This window comes from Lepisosteus platostomus, chromosome 12, assembly GCF_059453375.1.
Source record: "Lepisosteus platostomus isolate fLepPlt1 chromosome 12, fLepPlt1.hap1, whole genome shotgun sequence".
NCBI classification, from domain to species: domain Eukaryota; kingdom Metazoa; phylum Chordata; class Actinopteri; order Semionotiformes; family Lepisosteidae; genus Lepisosteus; species Lepisosteus platostomus.
The window spans coordinates 8,466,275-8,477,086 of record NC_142622.1 but is presented as its reverse complement, the minus strand read 5'-3'; the positions used below and the strand labels follow the sequence as shown (position 1 = coordinate 8,477,086).

General features: G+C 43.2%; 1 protein-coding gene across 2 annotated transcripts; it reads left to right on the top strand.

Moving 5' to 3' along the window:
- Positions 1-93: 93 nt before the first annotated feature.
- rida (reactive intermediate imine deaminase A) lies at positions 94-10,321 on the top strand. 2 transcript variants are annotated; one of them, XM_088600790.1, is made up of 6 exons: positions 94-462; positions 2,878-2,983; positions 3,391-3,445; positions 4,021-4,089; positions 9,182-9,237; positions 10,094-10,321. In XM_088600790.1, exons 1-6 carry the CDS (start codon positions 398-400, stop codon positions 10,154-10,156), a joined length of 414 nt encoding a protein of 137 aa, XP_088456916.1. In that variant the 5' UTR covers positions 94-397; the 3' UTR covers positions 10,157-10,321. The 2 variants fall into 2 exon arrangements, with proteins under 2 accessions (XP_088456916.1, XP_088456917.1); XM_088600791.1 differs by lacking the exon at positions 94-462 and adding an exon at positions 900-1,048.
- Positions 10,322-10,812: the final 491 nt, after the last annotated feature.

Here is a 10,812-nt window from a genome sequence, read left to right as displayed (position 1 = left end):
ATACGGTAATATCCGGTGATCATCGCCAGCTTAGCGCTCAATTGCAACGGAAAACCGCGCGGAGCAAAGTTGGAGACCAGCTGAATTTGTTGTGCTCAGTGCGCTGCTGCGGACTAGTTTCAGCGGCCAAGTTCGTTGCAATTGGTCTTATGGTGGCGCACTTGTTGAGCCGAACGGGGCCATGTGTGACCGACTTTTTTTTAATGTGGAGCCTGTATATCGGGTTCTACGGTAAAACGCGCAAAGGAGCTTTCCAGCCCACTGGCCCTGTGATCGGAACAGCGAAGCCAAGTTAGACATTTGTAGCCGCGAACTAGTCTTCGGTTACTTGAATCCTGGTCTAAGGGATCAGATCGTGTCTGCCGTTTTATTATCCAGCCAGTAAAAATATAAAGAGATGTCGGCGATTGTTAGACGAATAATTGGTACTGCCAAAGCTCCAGCAGCGATTGGACCATACAGGTAAGAAACAGACACACACACACACAAGTTAACAAGCTGGTCTTTGTACTGTACGTCCGTCTATTGTGTTCTTATTTCGGCGTGAGAAAGTTTAGCCCTAGTCAAGTCGGGGGCAACCGTACAGTTGTAAATCACGGGTGGCGTGTCTGCGTGTGACACGCGTGTCTTACAGATGTCACTTTTCCCAGTTCAGTTAAATATTATCCACTGATAAAAGGCAACAATAATTTGCTCTCGTAAAGATCATTTGTAACGTTACTGTGAAGCAGTGATATCAAAGTGTAGACTGTTTTGTTTTCCCCGTGTATGTGCAAAACTCTACTGGATGCTTCTCAATCGGTGCACAGGATTATTTATACATATTTGTCATTATTCTGTACTTAATGAGCAGTACTAGTAGAAGACCAATAGTTACTCATGCTTGAGTCGGGGGCGTGACGGTGGCTACTGATAGTTTGCGTCTGGATTCAAAGGTTGCACAGCCTTCATCTTTTGGAGCTGAAGTTAAGTACATCAGCAACATGTCTGCTCTTACTAGGAAAATTCCTTTTACTCCTAAAGCTCCTATAAGACAAGGGATTTACAGGTACGAGCATGCATGGGCGAAACCTCTTACTGTATTTTTTCAAATAAAAGATTATTTTTGTGAACCATATCTTATTAATAGTTCTTGTTTGTTTTAAATAATTAAACTCTGGTGTTTTAGCTGTAGAGTTTTGATATAGTTTAGTTTCGTGGAAGCCGGCACGGAAGCGCCTTCGCTCGCTCTTTGAGCAGGTAGTAAATTTATAAGAAAAGAAGACCTGCAGGGTTGAACCCCTGTGAACGAAGATATCTGTGGGGGAAAAACTTGTTCCAATAGTAAAATTACACGCCAGTGAAAGTTTGAACAGGTTTACGTCATCCACCTGCTGTTTACGTCATGGTTTCTGCTGTAAATGAGAATTGCATTTTTGTCTTTGTACTCTAACGCATCTCCAGATCATAGCAGTAAACACGCAATTTAAGCCAGTGTATTATTAAAACCCACAATTCCCCTAAAATGATTGCAAGGGTGCTATATATTGTATAAAGATGTCGTGCGTCATGTGCAACTGTGTAAAAATATTGCAGGATGTCTTTTAGAGAGCTGTGGGTTTTAATTTAACACAAGATCTAGTGTAGGCTGGCGTTATTGAGCTGGAGCTCGGCTGGAACTGTCCTGCTCGGAGGTGTTGTCGCTGTTTCAGCCAATCGGACAGCAGGAGCTCCTTCGCTAAAAGATGTTTCAACACGAAGTGCAGAGTCGAAACTTTCCAGCGGACCGAGTTCAGGGAGTTCAATCTCTCGCTCTTGTATAGTTACCGTGGACGCTTACCTCTCGAATGGATCCTTTTGAGGACTAAAAACATCCAGGTCTAACTTTCTGGTAGTTTTTGTGCACCTTTAAACTTTGATGTTTAGAATTTTACAGAAGCTCCACAAATAATACAGAAAACTTTTTTCTTTCCCCAAACAGACTTTTTTGGGGTTTTATGTCGTGAAAATCACATTATTTTATTACGTTTTTAGTGTCTGAACCAGATAGGTCGATCGAGACCTCTATTTACAACGACCACTTGGACAATACCTGCTTGTGCACCAGTGCGCTTTATTGGTGCGATCTGAGTACAGTAACGTGCTCATGGGCAGAGGGATACAGAATGTGCACAGCTGAGATCCTGCCAGGAGCAGCTGTGTCTCAGTAGCAGCAGTTGATTTCTAATTGTATGAATTTATTCATTTTAATTAGACTACTCCATTTGGGTGTTCATTAAAAAAGCCATACTAAGTTCTTAAGAAAAGTTACAAACAAGTGAAGGCCTTTCGATCCACCTGGCTTGTTTGGTAAAAAAAATTCTACTCTTGCCCATCTCTCACAACCTACATTTAATTATTGCATAAAGAGCTTAAAACATATTCCTTCCTAGAGGACCCTTGACACCCTTTGTTTAAATCTAATTACGCCCCTCAGAAAGCAGATACAGAATTCACCATTTAAAAACAAACAGGCTTAAGTTCTCATTTCTACCTATGGCCATAACCCTGCTCATTTGAGGATTATCTTGCTCATGTACATGCGTGCTGTGTGTTTGTGTTTTTTCTTGATATTGTCTGCTGCTGGAAAAGAAATTGCCCCTTGAGGATGATAAAGACAATTTCTCTGTCTCTCATTGTTAAAAGAAAAACCTTTCTTTGGTCTGATAACCACAAACTGCGCAGGAAGAGTATATTTATAAAATAAAGGAGTGGTCTTCCACTGAGAAGCGGGTTACCCCTTGAATGTGTTTGCAGTGGATTGGCTATGCTCACAGTGCGCTAGTGTGTCGCCACGGTGACACAGAAATGGCCTCCTCCTGCCTGCCTGTCACCCTGATCTTGTCTTTCCCTCTCCAGCCAGGCGGTGCTGGTGGACCGCACCATGTACATCTCTGGACAACTGGGGATGGACCCATCCACTGGACAGATTGTGCCAGGGGGTGTGACTGCTGAAGCCCGACAGGTAGCCCTAAACCCACATCCTCCATTTCTTCCAGGAGTGACCATTGAACTCTCAAGATTAAGAGGGATAATTGTGGTCTAGATGTGTCCCTCCGTCCTCCATCTGATTTGTTGTTGTTTTTTTTACAGGCTGTTTTGCCTCCTTTTGTGTTTTTTTTAATTTGCTGGGGTTTTTTTTAATGGTAGTTTCACACCAGTTTTTTTTCCAGTGCTAACGGAGAAATAGCAAGAGCCTGCAATCTTTGCTGTTTTACCTTTTATTGGCATTTTTTTATTAGTAATTGCAGAATGAAAATAATTGACCGCTGTTGAAAATTGACTGGAATCCACTGAGATTAAAAGATCCTGTTTCTGTCTGAGGAAAACTAGTTGCAAGAACTTTAGTGAAGGTGTTTCCTTTCATAACAGGCTCTTGCAAACATGGGAGAGATTCTGAAGACTGCTGGATGTGATTATAACAATGGTAAGGAATGCCTCTGTTGTCCGGCCGGAAGCAAAGTGCTTCAGAGTTTCCTCGCTTCCAGTCAGGTTTCGTGTCAGCTTCAAAATCCTCCTGCCTACCTATAAGGCTCTGCATGGCTTGGCACCTCGGTACCTGTCTGAGCTACTATCGTCCTTCTCCCCACCTGGCAACAAAAGCTCTGGAACTCTCTCCCCAAGGATATTGGAGAGTCACCTTCTCTAAACTCCTTCAAATCTAGATTTTAGAAGGACCTTAACTTAACTGATTCTGTTATTTACTCCTTTGCTTCTAACATACTCCATACCCCCATCTAGTGTCTCCTCTCATTGTGTATTATATTGTGTAGTTGTTGTCATTCTGTAAAGTGCTTTGAGAAGCCGCCTTTAAAGGTGCTATTATTATTCAAGTTGAGTAAATGAAATTCTGCTAAGCAATGACCGTTGTTTATTTCAGGATATGGCTAGTGCCCTAATCGGAGAAATTTAAAATGACTTCTTGCCAGTCCTGTCTTTTAGCTCCCTGAACAGCCACTGCGTTGGCTGACGCCACACGTGGAATTGTGTTCTGTTTTCCAGTTGTGAAGACCACTGTTCTTCTGGCAGACATAAATGACTTCAATGGTGTGAATGACGTTTACAAGCAGTGTAAGTACCGTGAGTCACTGATAAGCAATGTCGCACGTAAGCCACGATTCCAAACTAACATGCTGATGGAAAAAAGTTGTGGTTGGGGATCGACAACGTCGCACTGTTGCACTGAACCACTCCAGTCTCGATTTGAATGAGAATATATTAAATATGGGCAGTACAGTGGCACAGTGGCTAGCATTGCCTCTGGGTTCAATTCTTAGTGTTCACTTCTCTCTGTGTGGAGTTTGGGTGTTCTCCCTGTGTCCACTTGGGATTCCCCTGGATGCTCCGGTTTCCTCCCACACTCCAAAGACATACTGGTAGGTCAGTGGGCTTTTGGGAAAACTGGCCCTGGTGTGAGTGTGTGCCCTGTGATGAGGTGGCCTCCGGTCCCCTCTTTCACCCAGTGCCTCCCAGGACAGGCTATAGGCCTCTGTGACTCTGAATTGGATGAGTTTTGAATTTTACTATCACATGACTTTCACTTAGATGTAAGTCTGTCTTAGTTATGCTTAGTCACAGCATCAAATCCAGGATCCCGTCCTGCTTTCTTACCAATGCTCATGTATTTCTAAAGAGCCCAAGTATCAGAAAGTAATTGGATATAAGCTTGTCAGTGAAAGTTCTGTGACATTAAAGATTGAAGACTGGATTTCAGATGCATCACATCTTGATTGTTGTGTGAATGTGTGCAGTCCGTAGCACATTTTTATCTATGTCCTTCTATTAATTGGGGTATTAATGGAAGGCTGCTGTCAAAATCTGGGTTTGTGAGTGTGATTGGCCATTTCAATTTTGCAAGAATCAGAGAATTATTCATGTTTATATTATTGTCTAAAAGCACTTGTGCTAAAGGCACAAGGAGGAACATACTGGTTTTATTTTAAAAAAACTTGTTTATACCCTGTCAGTAATTTATTTTTTACTGTGCAGTAATCCCTCGATATTTGAGTTTTAATGTGTTCCTCAAAAACTTGTGTAACGGCAACCCCTGCGTCCTGTGTCACAATCTCCGATTGGTTCTACAACTCAAAAGTGTTTCCTCATAACCTAGATTTCAGCTGAGTACCACACAGAACTGTATCCAACTATGAAAACGATACCATTCCTGCTTAATTATTTGAGTAGCCTGCTTAAAATCATCAGCCGAGCCATAAATAAATAATAAAACAGCAACACCCTTGCTCGTTTACACTGCAGTAGTTATATTCTTACACTCGTGAGCAAACGCATAAACGTTAGGTAATGTACTGTACTATATGCACCTAACACAAACAAGACCTGATTCCAAAAAAAGTAAGAATGTAGTAAAATAAAAAGTAAATTCTTGACTTTCTGGGGGGAAAAAATGACAAAACTAAAGAGTGGACAGGAGGACAGAAGAATCTTGGTGGTGCTTTACTAGAGCCCGGTTCGTAATGGTGAAAATCTGCTTCTTAAATGAAAAATCAGGTATGAATTACTGCATCATGAAGAAATGAAAACCCACAAAGCAGGAGTAGCGTTACTGTACTCTTGTATTGGGTATCCCAGCCTTTACACACAGTTGGCCACAAGGTGTCACTCTTGTCTGAATAAAGATTGCTAGCATTTTTTAATGGAAGGAGAACAGCCAGGGAGAATTTTCCAATGTCATCCCTTATTTTATATCTTTTTTTTAACTATAGGAATTGACACTAAAAGGGTTTTTAGTTGATTTCTGTTTATTCGGTGCTCCTGTGCCACTGTATTCATACCCTTGATGAACTGTCAGTAAAAGATAACACAGCTGCACATCATAAGAACACAGGAGGGGGTCACAGATGAGAGGAAACCATTTGACCCATCTAACCTGTTTGATGGTTAGTAGGATCTCATTCAGCTGTTGTTCCAGGGCAGTCTGGGCATCAGCTTCAGCATCACAGCTGGGGAGCTCGTTCTTCAATTTTTTTCCATAGTTGCTTTTAATTGATTTTCACAGAGTAATGGGGAAAGTCCAAATCTGTGTTATGAGAATAATTCCTTGCATTTGTTTGTTGTCTTTTATCCTTGAAGATCTTGACATGGAGTCATAGGAGGGGATCTGCTTCATCTACCACTGAATAGGCCAGCCCAGAGCAGGATTTACCCAGAACACTGGGGGCTAACATCCCTACTTTTTCCAAAAGTGACACAGGATCTCTAGTGAAAAAGTAGTCAGGACCTTGGGTTAACATGTATTCTGTAGGACAATGACTCCTACACCTACAGCACAGCATACCTGGTCACCATACTGGTGCAGGGGTTTGTGAAACTGGTGTCCGGAGGGAAGAGTGCCACCTACAGGTCAGCAACACCATTTACAGCAGCAGTCTGGCTTTTCTTAGAGGTCTGAAACCAGGCCAAGCCTTGCTCAGTTTCTGAAATTGGGCAAAATCAGGCTGCAGGTTTAGGATTAACCGCTGCCAAAATATATATATTTTTTAAAATTTGTCACATTGGGCACCATTAGGTAGTTCAGGGTTAATGGGATGGTTGCTAGACCGCCAGGAAGAAGAAATAAACAACGTTGACTCAAATGCGTGGCCCGTGTCAGAGGTTAACTCTCGCTCGAGAGCAGTCAAAGGGAATCTTCAAGAAACAATTTGACGTCACGAGGGTACAATGTCCTTAAGGCTGCCATTCAGAGTTGACCTCGTGAATTCAGTGTCTGTGGCAGAGTTCCATGGCCGCATAAAAAGAAAGGAATTTAGCCACATGGCAACGAATCAAATCCCGTTTCAAATGGGACGACTTTTTGTAGTTAGATTTCAAGCAGATCAAAACCATTTTATTGGACCGACACAGCGGTAATGCAATTTGCAGAACCAAAAGGTGAAAGTATTCTAAAGCCGTGTCATCAGTTTTGTAAAGACGTGCTGTTTTTGGTTTGCTGTTCATCCTCTGGTCCTGGTGTTCTCGACAGAGCTCAGTGGATTTGTTTACCACAGTACTTCAGCCAGAAAACAACAGCAGCTTCTCTGGAGAAGCTCCAGGTTGAGTGTAGATGGACAATGCAGTAGCAGAACTGCCTGGAGCACACCTCCAAATTATTGCCCACCGGTTAAGTGAACAAATTCAACTTTCTCATCACTATCACAATATTGCAACCTCATTCCATTTGACCATGTGCAGTGTGAAGAGTAAGTAGTTCCTCCATGCATAACTGGAGAAGGAATAAGCTGCTGTCTGATGAAGGGTGTGATGCAAACTGCTTCCACTACTACTTGAAAAGTCTTGTTTGTATCGGGTTGAAACCAGTTACAGCTGATCCTCCTCAATGTTGCGTTTGAACTTCAGAAAGCCCTAAGTCATGTGTTTCGTAACCTCGCAAGTATTTGTTTGCAAGACTGCAGATCTGCCTGGTTTGGGATTTCCTTTTTAATATAATGTGGAATGCAACAGTATCCTCACTGCCTGCTGAAATGGTACACCATGAAGTGCATGGAAATATGACCCCTGCTGAGACAGCCTGGCTGAAGTGCTTCCTTCCAGTTTAATAGCACTTCTCCATGACCTGATGCACATAGAACAGTTACGGCATGAATAGAGCCCCGTGTAGGCACTCAGTAACTAAAGATCAGCGAATTGTTATTAATAAAAATGGGTACTTTTGAAGTAGATGAGTATTGGTGAGAGAACGGGACAGGATCTTGGATTTGATACCGTAGCTAAGTTTACTTGAGACAAGCTTACCTACCCTGTGCTCATATTTGCATGCCAGATGACAACATCTCACGACTGTGTCGCAGCTGGGATTTGAACCCGCAACCTCCCAGCTATGAGTCCAGAACACCAATCACTGCACCACACTGTTTTTGCATAGTTTCAGTCGAATGCTAATGGCTGGTTTGGTTCGGTGAAGTTGACGGAAACATCCGGAATTTCAGCCCTTGTCCAGAGCATTGGTTCCCCTTCAGTTATCTTCTCCAAACCAAAAAGCAGTGCCCTCTTCATTTTCTTGAGATCTAAAACATGCTTCTGTCTCACTGGTTTTCTTGACAGCTGTGGTGTGATCAGGCAGAGAATGGCCTGCCTGGCGTGACCATGAACCCTTGTGTGTATTGACAAGGGACACAATTTAGTGTTATTTGAGTTTGCCCTGGAATGGTAAAGGGGAAAGCAGCTTGGACCACTCCTAGACCTATATCCGTTTTGCTTAGGAATTCACCAGTTTCTTCACGCGCCAACCTTCACTCGTTTATCTTTTTCTAACACCACGATGGCTCTTGTTTTACGGTATTTCTTGCCTGTGCCATTATTATTAAAATATCTGACCAGGCTTGACAGAACCCTCACAGACTCTGATTGCCAGGAATATCCCTGTTGGAAAAGGAGTTCCCCTAATGGAGATTGGTTGCAGTGCCGGATTTCCCATCAGGGCCTACGAAGGAGGGAAACACTCTAATGGAAAAACGAGCTGAAACAACGTGCTTGCGAACGACTCTAGGTGCTCCAGATCAATAATCACATACTATCTAGTGGCTGTTCTAGACACTAGAAGTATGGAAGTGATGGTCGCTCGACTTGCTCCATCAATCGCGTGGTTTAGCGTTAGAACAGTTTAAAGCGCATCGTGTCCCTCGACGTCATTCAATTGGCGTTGACCCCTCTTTTTGCACATTTCGGAGTGAAAGTGCCTAGGGCCTACGAACACAAAAATCCGGCCCTGATCAGTTGTTAAATGCTGTTAATTACTAAAGCTGTACAAAAGATGTTTTTGGTGCCTTTTTTGATGTGTTTGAACTTGTTGATCCTTGAGGCAAGCAGTGCTGTGATTGCCTGGGCTCTCTCAGCACACGAATTCCACTCTGGCTGACACATGGCAGCAAACTGTGTCAAAAAGTTAAAAAGTAATTGCATTCCAGTTGCATTACCCACAGGTGCCATTTCTAAATCCTGCAAACAGAAGATCATTATAAGTTCTGCTGGTGTGTTCCTGTGAATAGTTTAATCCTTGATTTGTTCCAAAATGGCAGATGTTCTAAATGCTTCTGATCTCAGTTTGATTGTGATTGTGATCAAAATAGTTTGAAAAAGGATTATGGAAGGTACAACTTAAAGTTATTACACTGTAACACACTGCTCACTCGCATTTTTTTCTCGCCAGTTTTCAGAAGCCATTTCCCAGCAAGAGCTGCATACCAGGTTGCTGCCTTGCCCAGGGTAAGTTGATAGCCTCCGAGTCTCACCAGATACCCATCAATCCACCCATTTCCTGACGGCTTCATCCAGTCCAGGGTCGCAGGGGAGCCAGAGCCTATCCTGGCAAGCGTTGGGTGCCAGGCAGGATACACTCAGGATGGGACGTCAGTCCTTTGCAGGACGTGCACACACTTACACTAGGGTCCGTTTTCCCAGGAGCCAATCCATCTACCTGCGTGTCTGTGGACTGTGGGTGCAAGAACACAGGAGCATACAAACTCCACACTGCTAGCAGCAACATGTATAGACTACGCTACCGCCTGGCACGTCCTTCCTTTAAAATGTCTGACGTGCTTCTTCTACAGATGCCACTTGGATTGCTAGGCGGGTGTCTGAATGCTATGAGCAATTTACAACAGCTTCCCCATCTATTTACTCAAAGGCTCCACCAGTGTTTTCTACCACTCCAACAGCCCTGACTGTTACTGATACAGCTCAGTTTAGGGAACAGGACATTTAAAAAAAAAAGCTTCAACACGGCAACTGAAGGTAAACTATACAGGAGCAGCCAATAGGAAGTGTTATAGTAACTAATCCATTCCAATTGTCAGTCCGCTGTAATTGTTTTGGTAGTCAGATGGCCATTAACCACGCATAATTCTTTTTTACAAAGCTGTATGGCTTTTGTACTTCGAAATACAGATGTTATCAGGCTAAACTGTTAACAAATGTCCAGACTGTCAGTGGTTAAATGGTTTCTGCATGAAGAAGGGAAGAGAGAGGAACGAGCCCCACAGTGCAGTAATGCAGGGGTGATCCAGTGCTTGCTGTGCCCTGTGCCAGTCCAGTCTCTGAACGGGTTGTCTCTCTCTGGCAGGGTGGCCGTGTCGAGATCGAGGCGGTTGCTGTCCTGGGGCCCATTGCAGATGCCTCATCCTGACAAACCGGCCAGGAGCTGCACAGACTATGAGCTTGGAGCAGAAGGCTAGAAAGAGAAAGTCAAACGCCGATCCCAGTGTTTTGTTTTTGGCTTTGTAGTATTTTTTTAATCATGCTCACTGGATTGAATCATGAACATCAGTACGAGTAAAGGCACAAGATCCAATGTCTGTTCTCATTTACTGAAAAACAATCATAATAAGACTGTCCTTCCATTTACCTGATGGAGTCCCCACTGTTGCTCAGATGTTTGCCTGGATATCCATACAGTTTGGGGAATTGAAACTGAAGTAATAGAAGGAAATTCAGTATTGAAAGAAGAAAAGAAAGTCCGTTCCAGTATATTCGTTGCACTGGCTGGACTTAACTGAACTGTAATACTAAATGGAAGCCGTTATGTCATTACGGTCAGGTTAGAGATGGTAATGAAAATAGACCCATGAGCAGGTCCTGCGTCCTTCACATAGAGACGCAACAGCAAGCAGGACAGCAAAATGAGGTGCTGGGAAAGGGTTAAATAGTCTTGATAATTATTTTAACACCGCCTCAATTATTCATGTCAGATTGAATAGTGGGATGGTGCAGGTGTCCTTGACATGGGTGTGTGAGAGAATCCAAGGCAAACACACTTACTGCAGGGGAGGGGGATGGTTGTGG